Source organism: Delphinapterus leucas, chromosome 6 (assembly GCF_059928025.1).
Source record: "Delphinapterus leucas isolate spDelLeu-1000000601 "Yukka" chromosome 6, BTC_Dleu_Yukka2, whole genome shotgun sequence".
Taxonomy (NCBI): domain Eukaryota; kingdom Metazoa; phylum Chordata; class Mammalia; order Artiodactyla; family Monodontidae; genus Delphinapterus; species Delphinapterus leucas.
In genome coordinates, this window is record NC_143134.1 from 55,049,130 (window position 1) to 55,067,621 (window position 18,492).

General features: G+C 40.8%; 1 protein-coding gene and 1 pseudogene across 1 annotated transcript; both read left to right on the forward strand.

Annotated features, from left to right (window-relative positions):
* Window positions 1-478: 478 nt before the first annotated feature.
* On the forward strand, window positions 479-1,646 carry LOC149748944 (interferon alpha-8-like; annotated as a pseudogene).
* A 6,542-nt stretch (window positions 1,647-8,188) lies between these two features.
* LOC111171121 (interferon alpha-1-like) lies at window positions 8,189-9,219 on the forward strand. The gene has a single exon (XM_089913153.1). It carries the CDS (start codon window positions 8,487-8,489, stop codon window positions 9,054-9,056), a length of 570 nt encoding a protein of 189 aa, XP_089769279.1. The 5' UTR covers window positions 8,189-8,486; the 3' UTR covers window positions 9,057-9,219.
* The last annotated feature ends 9,273 nt before the right edge of the window (window positions 9,220-18,492 follow it).

Below are 18,492 nucleotides of genomic sequence, written 5' to 3' on the forward strand. Positions count from 1 at the left end.
CACTGCTGTGGCCTCTCCCGTTGCGGAGCACAGGCTCCGGACGCGCAGGCCCAGCGGCCATGGCTCAAGGGCCCAGCTGCTCCGCGGCATTTGCGATCCTCCCGGACCCGGTCACGAACGCGTGGCCCCTGCATCGGCAGGCGGACTCTCAACCCCTGCGCCACCAGGGAAGCCCCCTGTGAGTTTTTTAATGTTCCTACTTTTCAGTTATTCAGTACTTCCTCCCCCATGTTAACGCTGTACCCCTGAAAGACACCATGAAGTCCCAGAGCATCTACAGGGGCGCTCAGCTCCCGCGTCCTCGGCCCCGGTGGTGGCTGCGCTCCGACTCACCCCCAGGGCGTCCCCAACACCGTCCGGGCGCCCCATCGCCGCCGCCGCGTTCCCCTTTCTCTGAGCCGTCGCAGCATAGCGCCAGAAACGAGCCCGAATCTGTAAAATCGGCCCCAACTCGCTTCCCTGCTTCAAACCCCTCAGAAAACGGCTTCTTTCCCAAAAATGGCCTCGCTCAAGTTTCTGTGCGAAAATAAAGCACAAAACTCAGGGGGAAAGCCAGAAAATGCAAGGTTCCAGCTTCCAACCAGACAAAATTGTCGCTGGCGCGGCCGCGAAAAGGCTCCCACTTGAGAACTCAGCATCGCGAAGACAAAAGTTTTTTTCTCACTATTAAATCAGTATAAAGTTTCTCCGTGAGGATGCAACTCAACCTTCTCTCGTGCTGCCCAGACCGCGGAAACTGCAAACTCTCATAAGTCAGCCTTTCCCTAGCCGAGCCGATCAAAAGACATCCGGCGCCCATTCGCCGCCGCCTAGAGAAGCGCGCTGTCCCGGGTTCCAGGGAAGGAACCTTCCCGCTAATTATTTAGTGGTGCCCGCGCGCCCCCTCGCGGCCAGCTCGTGAATCACTGAAATTCTCAATGGCCCAGATCTATTTGCTAGTGGCAGGAGTGATACTCTGCTCCATCCCTGCTCGCCCTCTTGGCTGGAATTTGCCTTGGATCCATAGCCTACAGAACAGGGAACTCTTCATACTTCTGAGACAGATGAAGAAGATCCCGTTTCAGTCATGCCTAGAGGACAGAACCGACTTCAAATTTCCTTGGAAAACAGGGAATATCACAGAAATCCTGACGACTCAAGGCACCGGCTACCACCATCTGACGCTCCAGCAGATGGTAACTTCTTCAGCAAGGAGGAAAGCCAAGCTGCTTGGAACAACACCCTACTCCATAAACTACTCTCTAGCCTTGATCACACCTTGGAACTACTGCATGAGCAAGTGGAAAATGACAATCTGGACTGTCCATATTTGGGAATTGTTGTCCCTAAATATTTCCAAAGAATCCATCTCTATCTGAAGGAAAAGGAATACACCCCTGTGCCTGGGAGGTTATCAGAGGAGAAATTAAAGTTTTCCTTTCTCTCATGTAATAATTCTCCAATTACTGTCCACAAATAAAGAAGAAAGGTACACCTGTGACACTTCTAATCAAATGATTATTGTCTGTTTAGTCCTCTAAAGGTAGGTCCACTCATATTTCTGCACATGCTGAAAAATATCTGAAGTATCACGAGTTTACAAAAATATATTTACAAAGAGGAACACAATCTATTTTCTTATACAAGTAATTTTACAATGTGCTTTCTAAAATCTGTTTAACTTCTTGGAGGGTATTTGGATTCCCAACTATGACGTTCATTTTAAAATGGAAAGGTTGTTAGCATAGTATGCTGTTCAAGACATTTGTCAGTTAATTTCATGCTAGCTGCTGTCACAGAGAAACAGGAAAATGTCAGTAATTGGGTCATAATAGAAATTTATCTTTCCATCCTTAAGAGAAAAATGCAGGCATTCCTAATCAGATGAATTTTCTAGTTGGCTTCCTCTAAACAGTGATGTAGGGACAGGGGTGCCCTCTATTGTGTGGCGTTGCTCTATTCAACGTGTGATTTCTGATTTGTGGTGTGTGAGTCTATTCCACTCAGTGGTAAAGGAAAAAGTATGGGGACTACATGGGATGTTTTCAAGGGCCAAGACAGTATAGGGCAATATCACCTCTGCCCACATTAGTTGGCCTGAATCTACTTTCATGGGAATCTAAGTGCAAAGAAGTTGGGGAGTTATTGGGTGACTAATGGAAGAGGAGACAAGTTCAATGAATAAGACTACTTTTCATTTTTATACTATTTGTACTAATGACATTCTAGAGAAAAGAAACCAAAACAATGTTCTTGCTTCCACTCACATTATAAAAAAAATTTGACTTGGGGTCTGACTCCACAATTTCAACTTAGGTATGATGACATGGATGTCACTCATCAGAGTTCACAGCATGACTGACTCTTTGAAAGAAGCATTCAAGTTCATTCCCAAAGGCACAGGCTAACAAGGAAAATATCCGCAAGTGTAGACACAAGTTGTTTCCTTTTTTGCCTGAGAGAGACAAGAAAAGTAGGGCCACGTAGCTCCTTGAAAGTACTTGAGGATGACTGAACTAAATAAAAGTGGAGAGTGGGTCTTCCATTCATGTCCAGGCCTGTGATTCTCATCCTTATCTGCTAAATACTGAAAATGCGAACTTGAATAGTGCTGCAAAGACTTTTAAAAAATACCTCACACAATATTCCATTGTAACAAGTATCTGTAGGTTATTGTCCTCTCACATCATATCTATCAAATATATCTATCAAATATATGATTGAGCTCCTGAAATGATAGGGACTGGACTAGCTGTCTAGGCAACGGGGTTGGGTAAGATGGTGTCTCTCCCTTTAGGTATTTTACACACTCCTGGAAGGTATTCTGAGGATACAATAGGTCAGGACATGTCTTACTATTTGGGCATCTTCAACAAAATAGCATAGACTGGGTAGTTTGTAAAGAGCAGAAATTACTCACAGTTCCATAGTCTGGAAATCCAAGATCTGGGTGCCAGCGTGGTCCAGTTCTGCTGAAAGCCTGCTTCCAGGTCACACACTGTCCACTTCTCCTTGGCAGAGACTGGGGAATTTATCTGAGACCTCTTTTAAAAGGGCACTAATTCCAATTGTGAGGCCTCCATCCTCATGACCTAATCACCTCCCAAAGGGCCCACTACCTAACACCATCACTTTGGGGATTAGGACTTTAATGAGTCTTGTGGGGTACCAAACCTTAAGAACATAAAGGTCTGTAAAGGCTACATACCTGTCATTTAGGAGTAAGAATATACTCATGCTGAGTAACTAAAGATGAAAGAGCAGGTTAGCAGGAAACAGGAGCAGACCAAGGACTCAGAATCCAAACTCATGGTTTTGGACCTGAAGTCATGCTTTAGTTATTACTGGCCAAATTTTGGAAATCAAACTGAAAGGAGCCCACTCTCCCATGGAACGGAACGAAGATACGGGATGCAACAGATCATTCATCATTCGTTGTGAAGAGTCTCCAAAGATTCTCAGGAGAAACGTAGTAATTGCCACATCAATAAAGATCCACTAAGGAGTAATATGTGTCTGGTTACTGTGAGCTGTGAGATTCAGGGAGAGTCTGAGTTCAGATAGGTGGCTCTGTATATGACACCAGGCTAGTTCTTTTCTATTATAACCTAGTAGAGGGCAAATTAGAGATGAGGCCATCCTCATGAGTTTAATATAGTGCCAGGCACAGGCTGAAAGTTGTGCTGCAACTTGAATCCCCAGAGCCATATGCACCTTAAAGGAAACATAATCCTAGTGGTTTTAGCAATAAACTCAGTAGGCATGACTGATACCAGTAAGGGAAGAGTAGAAATATTAGCCATTTCGATTATAATCCCAGCAAATATGGCCCTGATGAGGCAAAATAGCTTGGTCATTTGCAAATGCCTTCCAGTAGGAGGAGAAAATCTAAGAAATTGCTTTAGTTAAAACTACCTGTTGAGTGATAACACTGGGCCTGGTGCCCATGATACCGCAGAGAATAAGACAGAGTCCAGTTACTACACAGCTGATTTGCCAAAGATGGTCACATACCTATTGTTTGAAGATGGGAATGTAGAGGGCTGAAGCAACATAACTTCCACTGCAAAATAAAAAGTATTAAAGATTGGAGCTGAAAGTTAATTCTTTCCACGACATAATATTTATTCAGTTCTCAATTAATTATGAAGATGGTTTCCTTTGGTTTGAAAAGGATAGACTTGGAGTGGCACCTCTGAAAATCCTTAGGGAAATTTGAAATTTAATGCAAAAATAGACAGAAAGATTCAAATTGATGATGACTGCTAAATCATGCATTCTCATTGGGGATGCTAACTGCTTCCATGGGTACAAACATTAGTTTTTAGGGGTATGACAAATTTTGCTATTACAATGCTGTGGCACTCCAAAGCTTAACCCTATACAACAAAATCTCATTCCTTAGTATTCACTTTTGTCTTTGGGTTTTCTTGTGTATCATACATACAAGAAGCCTTGACACTGAGTTCATGGAAGATAAACAAACTGCATACACGATCAGTGCTCCACACTATGGTGACTTGATGGCTCACTGGAGGAATTTCTCTCCATCATTTGCTTGATCTCAAAGTAATATTGTGAGAGGTGGCCTTCACTTACTTCTGAGCTCCCATTGGCTGTCTTGTGGATGTTGCTTATGTTTGAGTCTCAGTATGATTTGCGCTATGGGAATTAAATACAAATAGAAAATTGTATTTGCATATTAAATACAAAAAAGGTTATATTTTATCATTTAATTCTACTGAAGTTGTTCAACACATCCATAATTATAGCAAGTGCTTAACAGAAAAAAATGTTTACAATATCTAGATGAATATCTAGCAGCAGTGAAATTAAAAATTATTTTCTGAAAAAATTTTATTGTTTGATATGAAGCAAAATTAAAAGTTAAGTATCTAAAAATAAATATTAAGAAAATAATTTTTTTTTTTTTGCGGTACACAGGCCTCTAGCTGTTGTGGCCTCTCCCGTTGCGGAGCACAGGCTCCGGACGCGCAGGCTCAGCGGCCATGGCTTACGGTCCCAGCCACTCCGCAGCATGTGGGATCTTCTGGGACCGGGGCACGAACCAGTGTCTCCTGCATCGGCACGCGGACTCTCAACCACTGCGCCACCAGGGAAGCCCAAGAAAATAATTTTAAAATTTCAATGATTTTGAGCAGTTTTGAATGATTTTTAAGTATATCTATACCTTGGTGGTACTATAAAGTTTATACATTTTATTTGAATATGTAGTTTGCTACATTCCTCTTTATATAAGTAAATATAGTAATTAAAAGTCACTCTGAAAACTTACTTGTAAAGTTAAATTAAAATTCAATAGCTTATCAATCAGTGTGATACGCCACATCAACAAATTGAAGAATAAAAACCATTAGATCATCTCAATAGATACAGAAAAATCTTTTCACAAAATTCAACACCCATTTATGAAGAAAATTCTCCAGAAAGTGGGCATAGATGGAACCTACCTCAACATAATAAAGACCATATACAAGAAACCCACAGCAAACATCATTCTCAATGGTGAAAAACTGAAAGCATTTCCTCTAAAATCAGGAACAAGACAAGGATGTCCACTCCCACCACTATTATTCAACATAACCCTGGAAGTCCTACCCACAGTAATCAGAGAAGAAAAAGAAATAAAAGGAATCCAAATTGGAAAAGAAGTAAAACTGTCACTGTTTGAAGATGACATGATACTATACAGAGAAAATCCTAAAGATGCTACTAGAAAACTACTAGAGCTCATCCATGAATTTGGTAAAGTTGCAGGATACAAACTTAATACACAGCAATCTACTGCATTCCTATACACTAACAATGAAAGATCAGAAAGAGAAATCAAGAAAACAATCCCATTTACCATCAGATCAAAAACAATAAAATACCTAGGAATAAACCTATGTAAGGAGGCAGAAGATTTGTACTCAGAAAACTTAAGACACTGATGAAAGAAATCAAAGATGACCCAAACAGGACTTCCCTGGTGGTGCATTGGTTAAGAATCTGCCTACCAATGCAGGGGACAAGGTTTCGAGCCGTGGTCCGGGAAGATCCCACGTGCCGTGGAGCAACTAAGCCCATGCGCCACAACTACTGAGCCCACATGCCACAACTACCGAAGCCTGTGCGCCTAGATCCCGTGCTCCACAACAAGAGAAACCACTGCAATGAGAAGCCCGTGCACTGCAACAAAGAATAGCCCCCGCTCACTGCAACTAGAGAAAGCCAGCACACAGCAACAAAGACCCAACACAGCCAAAAAATAAATTAAATAAATTTATATTTTAAAAAAGCTTTAAAAAAATGGTCAGAATATCTAAATAGACATTTCTCCAAAGAAGATATGCAGATGGCCAAAGAGCACATGATGCTCAGCATCACTAATTATTAGAGAAATGCAAATCAAAACTACAAAGAAGTATCACTTCACACTGGTCAGAATGGCCTTCATCAAAAAACCTACAATAAATGCTGGAGACTGTGGAGAAAAGGGAACCCTCTTGCACTGTTGGTGGGAATGTAAACTGATACAGCCACTATGGAGAACAGTATGGAGGTTCCTTAAAAAACTAAAAATAGGGACTTCCCTGGTGGTCCAGCAGTTAAGACTCCGCACTCCCAATGCAGGCAGCCTGGGTTCAATCCCTGGTCAGGGAACTAGATCCTGCATGCCACAACTAAGAGTCTGCATGCCGCAACAAAAAGATCCCGCATGCTGCAACTAAAGATCCCACATGCTGCAACTAAGACCCGGCTCAGCCAAATAAATAAATAATTTTTAAAAACCCTAAAAATAGAACTACCATATGACCCAGCAATCCCACTCCTGGGCATATACCCGAAGAAAACCATAATTCAAAAAGATACATGCACCCCAATGTTCACAGCAGCGCTATTTACAATAGCCAGGACCTGGAAGCAACCTAAATGTCCATCAACAGATGAATGGATAAAGAAGATGTGGTACATATATACAGTGGAATATTAGCCATAAAAAGGAACACAATTGTGCCATTGGCAGAGATGTGGATGGACCTAGAGACTGTCATACAGAGTGAAGTAAGTCAGAAAGAAAAAAACAAATATCGTATAATATTGCTCATATGTGGATCTAGAAAAATGGTACAGACAAACTTATCTGTAAAGCAGAAATAGAGACACAGATACAGAGAACAAACTTATGCATACCAAGGGGGGAAAAAGGGGGTAGGATGAATTGGGAGATTGGGATGGATATATATACACTACTATGTATAAAATAGATAAGTAATGAGAACCTACTGTATAGCACAGGGAACTCTACTCAGTGATCTGTGGTGACCTAAATGGGAAGGGTACCCAAAAAAGAGAGTATATATGTATAACTGATTCATTTTGCTGTACAGCAGAAACTAACACAACACGGTAAAGCAACTATACTCCAATAAAAAGTAATTAAAAAATAGAGAAAAAAGGGAAGAAAAGACACATGCACCCCAATGTTCATTGCAGCACTATTTCCAATAGCCAGGACATGGAAGCAACCTAAATGTCCATTGACAGAGGAATGGATAAAGAAGATGTAGTACATATATATATATAATGGAGTATTATTTAGCCATAAAAAAGAACGAAATAATGCCATTTGCAGCAACATGGATGGACCCAGAGATGGTCATACTGAGTGAAATAAGTCAGACAGAGAAAGATAAATATCATATATCGCTTATACGTGGAATCTATAAAAAGGGTACAAATGAACTTATCTACAAAACAGAAACAGAGTGACAGATGAAGAAAACAAACTTATGGGTACCAGTGGGTAAGTGGGGGAGGGATAAACTGGGAGATTGGGATTGACATATACACACTACTATATACAAAATAGATAAATAATAAGAATCTACTTTGTACAACAGGGAACTCTACTCAATACTCTATAATGACCTATATGGGAAAAGAATCTAAAAAAGAGTGGATATACGTATATGTATAAATGATTCACTTTGCTGTACACCTGAAACTAACACAACACTTTAAACCAACTCTACTCCAACAAAATTTTTTTAAAACTTCAATAGCTTAAAAAAAAATTCAATAGCTTTAAAACTTTTTGTCATTCTTAATCCTGCAGTGAATACAAAGAGTAAGCTTTGCACTTTTTATATGTACAGAGTAGACATATCCATGGAGTACATAAATACATACACAGGACATATGTGTTATCAAAATTTAATGTTGCAGGGGCAATTAGGAAAAACTATCTAAGAAGGCTCTGTGGGCAGGGGCAGAGGCAATAATGGAAAAAAATATTTGCGAAACGCTGCCCTAACCCATTTGGAGAGTGCAAAATGAAAAGCAAAAACAGAAGTAGAAAGTCACAAGAAGTATTCAGAAAATGGAAATGAATACATTCTTATTTAAGACCCAAGCCTGAAGGAAGGTCTTCAGAGAACCTAGAGAGCAGGGTTCACAGAGTCCCCACCTCTGCCAGGCCGGCAGCATCTTCAGGGTCCCCGATGGCCCCAACCTTGTCTTTACTCCTGGCCCTGGTGCTGCTCAGCTGCAACTCCAACTGCTCTCTGGGCTGCGACCTGCCTCAGACCCACAGCCTGGCTAACACGAGGGCCCTGATGCTCCTGCAACAAATGAGGAGAATCTCCCCCTTCTCCTGCCTGAAGGACAGAAATGACTTTGGATTCCCCCAGGAGGCGTTTGGAGGCAACCAGTTCCAGAAGGCTCAAGCCATCGCTGTCGTCCATGAGATGATCCAGCAGACCTTCCAGCTCTTCAGCACAGAGGGCTCGGCTGCCGCTTGGGATGAGACCCTCCTGGACAAGTTCTGCACTGCACTTTATCAGCAGCTCACTGAACTGCAAGCCTGTCTGATGCAGGAGGCGGGGCTGGAAGGGACTCCCCTGCTGAAGGAGGACTCCATCCTGGCTGTGAGGAAATACTTCCACAGAATCACTGTCTATCTGCAAGAGAACAAATACAGCCCTTGTGCCTGGGAGACTGTCAGAGCAGAAGTCATGAGATCCTTCTCTTCATCAACAAACTTGCAAGAAAGACTCAGGAGGAAGGAATGACACACACCTGGTTCAACATGGAAATGATTCTCACTAACGAGACCACATTTCCACCTGTGTTGCCGTGTCAAAGACTCTCATTTCTGCTCTCCTCATGTCCTGAATTGAATTAATTTGTCAAGTGTTTTCAGGAATATTAAGCAACACGATGTTCTACTCTACAGGCACTCGTCCCTCACAGATGCCCATGCTGATCTATCTACTTACTTATCTACTTAAACATTTATTTATCTATTTTAATATTTATTTCACTATTTATAGAGATTTAAGTTATTTTTATTTACATAATATTATGTGCATGTATACATTGTGGTTAAGAGAAAAAATATATACTTTGTATTAACTCAGTTTATGAGTTTTCTTTGTTCATTAAATTCTTACTAGAGAAAACTTCATTTGTTTATTCTTTAAAAAAGAAACACCAAGCCTGAATGTGCAAAATGATTAAAGAATGTGTTACAATTCCTTGACCATCATTACGATTCTCACATTAGAAATAAAAATAGACTAACTCTAGCCAGGTTTTGTGTTGCCCTCAGGACACAGACATGAACATAACTAATCCAATCTTGCTTTTTATAACTTTGATTTTTTTTTAAGGAGAGTAACCTAAAAACAATAATTAATTCATAATTCAATTAAATTTTATTACTTATTTTAAAAATAGTTCTGATTTGTAGTAGAAATGAATATCAGTTAGGTTGAACGCTACAATGAGAGGGAGAAAAATGGAATTCCCCCAGCAGAAGGTGGATCATGTCATGCGAGGATACAGAAATTAAAGCAGTAGATATTACCTATAGTTAACTAGTAGACATTTCAGTGCAAATGTCCACTGGATACTGGAGATGGCAATTTACAAGCAATCCCATGAAGTGTAAAGCATGGAACTGAAGAAGTGATCAAATGCGAGGAGAGTACAGAATGGGAAAAGGACTTAAAATTGAGTCCTATGAGCTTAACCTTAAAAGGGAGGGAACACCACAAAGGAAGCAGACATGGAATGGCCATATGTTAACAAGAGAGAATGGTGAGAAGACCGTGTTTGAAAAGACTGAAACTGCTTAGAAGACTCAATGCATTCATGAAATCATAGATGGAAAATGCTCCCTACATTGGGAAAAGAGATGGCATTGGCCACTTAGTGAGAGCTTGTTTGGTAGACTTAATCAGCAGAAGGTGAAGAGAAGGTGGAAGGATGAGTAAAAGAAGGTAATGACAATATACATAGAAAACAGGTTTGAGATATTTGCCATCTGAATTGGAGGAGAGAAAGGAGGTCCTATGCAAGGCTGGGACCTAGAGTAGAAGGTGGATCATTTTAGTCTCTGCATGGTTTTCCCTTTCTGAAACATTTTTGCCTCAGAAGAAATTTCATGGATTTGATATATTGTAACTCATAATCATATTTAATATTTTATTTACTTTAAAACGACATATTTAATTATTCACAAGGATAATTTATCATCATTTTGATTAACATTATATTGATTGTCAGTAAGCTGCTCTGTAGATTGAAATCATCCACTACATGGGAAACAGATGGCACTGACCTTAGTGAGAGCTGATTTGGTGGGATTAATCAGCAGAAACCATACTGGAGTAGGTGGAAGAGTGACAAGAGAAGAGAAGAACTCCCATTGTCATTGTTTTACCTGGGGAGTCACTTTACTTCTTTCACTCTCATCATAGTCAGGTTTGTATCTGTTTTCATTTTACTTCAGTGCATCAAATGCAATGACGCTTTCCAAGAAAGTTAAATGGAGAAGGAAATTAGTGATGTATTGAACATTATGGAAAATCATAATGTTTCCGTTTATGTTTCCGTTTTTACTTTCCTATTAAGCTACTAACCTCAAGTTGAAACAGGAAGTAATTCAGTAGTAGCAAGACAACCCTTGCCGAGAAAAATATGAACTGAAAAAGAAAGTATAGCATTACAAAGACTCTGACACCAGGAAAGCAAAGAAGGCTAACTTTATCTAGCATCCTATGCCCTACATTTTCACCACCCTACATCTTCATTGTGAGATGGAGAATGATGAACCAAGAGGCTCAGTAGAAATGTACTGAGTCATCTAATGATGGTTATTAATTACTTCAATATAAGGTTCTGATGCGAGGTCAGTAGAAGCTTCTGATGGGAGGTCTGATGGAAAATCTAATACTCTGTTAATAATTATTTGGAGTAACTGTTATGAACTCTGTGCTAATGATACAATGGTGAACAAGATGCAGACCTGTCTCCTGTAGTGGTTATTTGCCAAACAGGTCTAATAAATCTATTTTCAAGAAAACCAATCCTGGGCTGCCCTGCTGATGCAGTGGTTAAGAATCTGCCTGCCAATGCAGGGCACACGGTTCAAGCCCTGGTCCGGGAAGATCCCACATGCTGCGGAGCAACTAAGCCCGTATGCCACAACTACTGAGCCTGTGCTCTAGAGCCTGCGTGCCACAATTACTGAAGCCTGTGCACCTAGAGCCTGTTCTCCGCAACAAGAGAAGCCACCGCAATGAGAAGCCCGCGCACTGCAAAGAAGAGTAGCCCCCGCTCGCCGCAACTAAAGAAAGCCCATGCGCAGCAACAAAGACCCAAGGCAACCAAACATAAAGAAATAAATTAATTAATTAAAAAAAAAAAAAAGAAGACAAATCCTGAAGGATAAGCCAGCTTGGCCGATATGGAAAATAAAGACGGTAGAAACAGAGTCCAGGACTAGAAGTAAACACAGCCAACCTCTTAGCAAGATAAATGTAAATACTCATCTAATGGTCAATTTACCTCAGTTCCTTTTATCCTGTACATCATGTTCAACTTTTAAAGAAACTTACCATACTAAAAGGTGAAAAACACAGTTTGATGAGACAGAGCAAGTATCAGAAACGGACTCAGATATAGTAGAAATTTAGGAATTATCAGACCAGGAGTTCAAAATAACAGTGATTAAAGTGCGAAAGGCTCTAATGTATTCACCTATTTTATTCTTCTACTTTATCTCAAGCTATGTATGGTACTTAAAATAGTTTTGCTTGTATAATATCACGTTCAACTTTATAATGTATTCAAATATAAAAAATATGCTTACCTTTATCTTTTTTCAAATTATTTTCTTGTTTAATTTATGAAAATCTTCCCCAGATGACAGCCTGGATTTATTCTTACAAAAAGAAATAGCCTAAATTCTCAAAGCATAGTGAAAAATGGATGATGAATTTTTTTTTTTTTTTTTTGCTGTGTTGGGTCTTCGTTGGTATGCACGGGCTTTCTCTAGTTATGGCGAGCGGGGGCTACCCTTCATTGTGGTGCACAGGCTTCTCATTGCAGTGGCTTCTCTTGTTGCGGAGCACAGGCTCTCGGCATGCAGGCTTCAGTAGCTGCAGCGAGTGGGCTCCGTAGTTGCGGTGCGCGGGTTCTAGGGTGCACAGGCTTCAGTAGTTGTGGCTCGCAGGCTCAGTATTTGTGCCTTGTGGGCTCTAGAACTCAGGTTCAGTAGCTGTGGCACACGGGCTTAGTTGCTCCACGGCATGTGGGATCTTCCTGGACCAGGGATCAAACCCGTGTCCCCTGCATTGGCAGGCAGATTCTTAACCACTGCGCCACCAGGGAAGTCCTGTATGATGAATTCTACTCATCATTCACTTGTTTCAGTAGGTTATATTTTACAACTTCATATTTCTATATCAGATATATAATAGTTCCGCGAATAAAGAGGTGAAAAAAGCAAATACCAAAGAGTTCTGTTTGGAAAAGAAAGAGATATAAAAACAGTAATCATGCTAAAATTATTTCAATTAAGTTTCCTGTTACAATGAGAGATAAAGGAACCGGGATTCTCTTACTAGCATCTGGAATGAGGCTTTTCAAGAAGGCAGATGTATTCTATAAAGTGCTCTACAAACATCTAAAGACAGATTTTCCATTGGTGGATGCATATGCAGATCTGGAATCTAAAACAACGTACATCATGGAGATATTAATTTGTGTTTGTTGCATATTTGAAAATCAAGATTTGGTAAGGATGTCATTACTTATGACTAGGATGTAGAATGAGAAGAGGACCTAAAGCTTATGAGGACCTTCAACTTTTAAGACTGAGAAAGAGAAGGAGAGGCTGCCAAGGACACAGAGATGGAGTAGCCAGTGCAGTTAGGAGTCAGCCAGGGAACAATGATCTTCAGGAAACACTGAAGAAGGAAACCAAGGGTTTGAGAATTAAACAAGATGAAATTTAAATAATTATTTATATGTGAGATAGGATTCTGCATTGAATGTAGATTCTGCCAGGACATATGTGTGCTCCTGGAGAATCACGTAACTTCCCTGAGCCTCAGTTTCCTCAAATATAAAGTAAATGAAAATATTCCTAGAGTTGTTGTGGTATTAGACAAACTGGAACATTAAAGAGCCTTTAGCAGAATATCATCCACTGAGTGAAGGCTAACAGGTTTTTCATACAGATCTAAATGGGAATAATGAATTCTCCTCTCCCTCTCTCTGTCACTGACTGCAAAACACTGACAGCCTAAAAAACAGAACTGGGAAAAACTGTTTCATCAATTGTATGTAATTTTATGCATAATAATATAATAATACATATCTATGCTACATACTTATGAATATATAGTATAAGGTATACGATATATATAAAATTCTATATATCTATCTGCTGATTCTGATACATGGCATAACTCTCCTTCATCTCTGCTTTCCTGGATCCCATTTTTTCATTTTTCAAATACCATAATCATTTACTTCCTCCCAGTGTAGAAATCCAGTGTACTCTCCCCATTCACTCTGCATTAAGCTGTACTGCCCATTCATACAGCTGTTTCCTTCTCCATTAGGGTTTCTGGCTGTCAAATTCCCCTTAAGACTACAAAGCCACCAATGGAAAGCAGAAGCTGAGTGAAAGTTCTAGGTTTGTCAGAAACTCTCATATGACTCCATACTCTCTGCCTGCCAAGCACTGCAGGTCCAGACTGTCCAGGCTCCCAGAGAAACATAGTAAATAGATGGCACCCTGCCCAACACTGAACAATGGTGGAGAATCCAGGAGCTCACCTGTGCCTCTATTTGCACACTTCCAAGTGCTGACTGCACTAGGAGGAACTCACCTGGTTCAGGACTCTTATTTGCTCAAAAAGCCCAAAGCGCAGGAAACATGGAGTTGAAAGGCAGCAGCAGCTTGAGAACTTAGAAGGAGAACAGAGAGGTTTAAAGCGTTCACTGGAACAGCAGCAGGTCCTCAGGACATGGAAGAACACAGATGAGCTGCACTGAGGCAAGTGTTTCTCCAGAACATTCCTTTTCAGAGAAGAAAACATTGAGGTGCATGCGATAGCACAGAGCTCTCCCAGAAGGACGTGGCCACTAGCAGTGTCCCCAGCACTGACACCACAGCAGCCTGAGGAGTCTTGGAAGGGACGAGGGTTACCTCAGTGCCAGCTGCAAACTGGTTTTGTCCTTAGGACCCAGCAAGTAATCACAGAGCAGGGAAGGATATTCCTGGGGACAATGCAATCCAAGGAATTTCTTACATTCCATCATGATGTCTTTGCCCCTTTGAAAGACAAAACAAAACAAAATATGCTTGAATAGAAGGGACACAGGCAGGGATTTTAATATATTTAGCAACAACTGGGGTAGAGCCTTTCCAGCAGGGCAGGTATCAGTAACATGCACACTGGAAGGTCACAATTTCTAAAAGCAACAAAGAGCGAAGTGGAAATTCATTTATTTAATTTAGGCACTTTGGAAAGAGGACACTGATGGATCATCTTTCTGTTCTTTCCAGTTGGTGCATACAGCACTGAGTAGGTACTTTTAAAGTCAGAAGTACATTTAGAGGTTTGGGAACCTTCCTAAGGATTAGGGTCCTAAAACAAGCAGAAACCATTCCTATATTACTGCTAAAAATATCATTTTATTAACAAATGATTTTTTAAATAATATTTTTATTTCAATTCTTCAGTATTATGATGTTTTAATGGGCTGAGGCTAGAAACTTAAATAAAGACAACTATACAAGGCCATGAGGGTGACTCTGGAGTTCAAGCCAGACTCTCCCTGCTAAGGAGCCCATTAAAAACCTTCACTGCTTCTGTCTAAGAAGCGCGTATGCTCTTCCGTCTTGGTCATACATAAGGCCTCTTCGGTACCCACATCTTAACCAATAGTTGGAACAATAAAGAGTAGAGATTCTTCCCTGGACTCTATCAGTAGACAAACGGATGTCCAGCCTGGACTGTAGGTGAGAAATGGAGGTGTCTTCATTAAGAATGAGAACAGGCTGACCTGAGGAGGTCTCCTGGGAAATCAGTGAGGTCCTTGTTGACTGAAAACAAACCACAACATGAGAGCTGAGAGTTCATTTTTTTGGGAGGACTTACTGAGGACTATAGCCTGGAGGACAGCCTTTCAGCTCTGACGAACTGCCCCAAGGACATAAGGGGGACGTCAGTATATACTGGTGATTTTGGTGAGGGAGGTACATGCAATCAAGGACACATCTTGGTAGAAGCTTGCTGCTAGTCATGAGGAACAGATGTCTCTGTTAATGATTTTAGGGCTTTTTACATACGGAGAACATGCAAGAAATTGCGTTTATTAAATTTTCTTGGGAAATTATTTAACGACCTACTGGCCTGTTCTGTCAGTTTTCCCAGAGCACAGCGTGCCTCGTTCTTAATCTCCACCCTGAACTCCTAACAGGGCATGCTGGGGTCAGGGACTACAGTGACTAGTGACTTCATTCTTGTAGAGCCGGATGGCGAGTGACTTTTTAGTTGTTATCCTGAAGAAGAAACGTCAGAGCTCATATGGATAGAGATCGTTAGGTGCTTTTACTTTGTTCTTAAACTCACAAGAAAACTCAAGAGTTAAAAATACATAGATTCCAGAAGTCTGCTGTTCTTGGATTAATAAAGCTATTTACTATATTTCGTTGAAGAAATCACTCATAAAATCTTAGACTTGTTCCTTCAATTGGCAGAAAAATCCACTCCCTTCTAACTGTTTAATAAGGATTTTGCCTATTTTTGCTTAGAACTTAAAGTCAGCTCAGTTGACAGACCACACCCTGTGTAGCCCTCCAAAACAAGTGACAGCAATCCTTTGGCATCTGAAGTGGAATTAAGGGTCCTTTGTCATCTCGCTGTCTTCCCTCTGATGATTTAGTTGGTTCCTAAGTATCATGTTCTTTTCCACCCTTCACTTTCTTTAATGGGCTCTTTCAGACAAATCACAGAAAAGCCCCTCACTAAGGTTTGCCCTTGTATCTATGGTACGTTTGGAACAGTTCATCCGTCCAGATTGATATTTGTCTCCAGCTGTATAAGTGAGTGTGATCGAAATAGGGTTACTGAGAGGACCAAGTTAATAGAACTTAGAAAGTGGCTAGTTCCTTATAAGCAAACAATAAAATTCGGTTGTTACTTTTTTTTTTCAACATATTCCCTACATCTCTCAGCAAAGACTCTGTTTCTCTCTTTTTTTTTCTTAATATTTATTTATTTATTTTGGCTGCACCAGGTCTTAGTTGCAACATGCGGGATCTTTGTTGAGGCATGCAGGATCTTTAGCTGTGGTATGTGGACTCTTAGTTGTGGCATGCATGCGGGATCTACTTCCCCAATCAGGGATTGAACCCGGGCCCCCTGCATTGGAAGCTCGGAGTCTAACCCACTGGACCATCAGGGAAGTCCCCAGTTGCTACTTTTATATGACGATTACTATCCAGATTAAGATCAGTATCATTTGGCATCATCTAATTCCCTTCCTTTTAATTCTAGTGTTCTCAAAGCACTCTTCTTATTACCTGAGTGGATTCATCAACTAGACAGGTGCTCAGCAAGGCTGATCTCCACGATCCTGCCACAGAGGGTTAGTGTTCTAGCCATTGGGTTCTGGTTGCCAGTTGCTTGTGAGCTGATCGGTGTGACTTCTTCCCTCTTTCTTCAAAAATAATCACATATCGATTAAATGAAAGAAAAATCAGGTGCCTGGTCTTGCAAAGCTGAAGGCAGTCCATTAACCCAGGACTTGGTCTTCTTTGAGTTTCTGGCAGAAGCAGCCATTTTCCAGACTTTCTGTTATTCATATTGGCTTTTATCCTGCCCCAACAATGCTGTATTAAATTTTGCTAACTTAGAATATGTCATTGTGTCTGTGGAAAATCACTTCCCTTCTTTCACATTCGTGAATTTCACCTTACATTAGTTTCCTTTTCACCCACAAAATAACTGTGGAATTTTACTTTATAAGAAAGTAGCAATGAGAAACAAAAAATTTAAAGCATTGAAAATGATAGAGACCGCAGCCCCTCTGCCTTTTTTACTTCCCCGTATTGCTCTTACCTCACCACGAATTAGAACTAATTAGGAGCAGCAAGACAAATTTTGCCCAATAAGTCACTAAGTGAATATAATTTATAAAAAACTTTAAAACTTTAAATGTAGAATCGCACACAAGTAGAGGAAAGAAGGCGATTTCTCTCTGACCTAATCCTGGGCCTCGCTGCCTTGCATTCTCAGAGGGAGACAGAGACAGAGGAAGGGAGAAGCCCACTGGCATCAACTGACTGAATGAACAACTGAACCTCACTGGTTTCTGTGACATAAGCTTTAACGAGAGACAACACCATCGTTGAATTCTCTGCCCCCAGCTCAGAAACTCTGAGTGTAACAAGTGTTCACTAGTTTTAGTAAAAGAGTTGAATAATAAAATTTGTATTTGGTAAAATAAAAATTATTTGTTTACTCAGGGTGAAATGATTAGAATTGGATAATTCCTCCACCTCCTTAGAGAAAACACACTTTTGCTCTCAGCATCTGAGGGCTGCTGACACTTCTGATACGGGTCAGGAGAAGAGGAGGTCACCACTGAGGACTAGGGTCCTTCACATAAACACTCCAGGGGCAAGGGTGAGGGTCCTGGAAGATGAATTAATTTCCCAACAATAAACAAGTCCCTCCACAGAAAGGAGATTTTAAAGTCCTCAGGATGTGGTGAGCCTGCCCTCAGGGTGGGAGTCCAGGTTAGGAAGGGGACTCTGTCACTCTAGAGGACAGGGTGTGACTAGATGTGATCTCTCCCTTGTGACTGAGGTGCTTCTGGGGAAAAACAATTTTCTTGGAATTAGGACCTCAACACCCATATTCTCTGAAAAGAACCAGTATTCCTGGTGGGAGTATTGGCCCAGCCTGTGGAGGACTAGGTCTCCAGTAAGAAAATGGTGGAAAGAAAGGGTACTAGTACTAACCTTGTGGTCCCCTGAAGCATAACCACATGGACCTGTATGAATGTGAAGGAAGAGAAACATTAAAAAGCTCATTCACTTATAATCATCAGCCTCTGCTATAAAACCCCTCTTTGGCTTCAAAGAGCTATAATGCCAGAGGTGGTCTAGTAAATCCCTAAAAAAGTACAGAAACCATA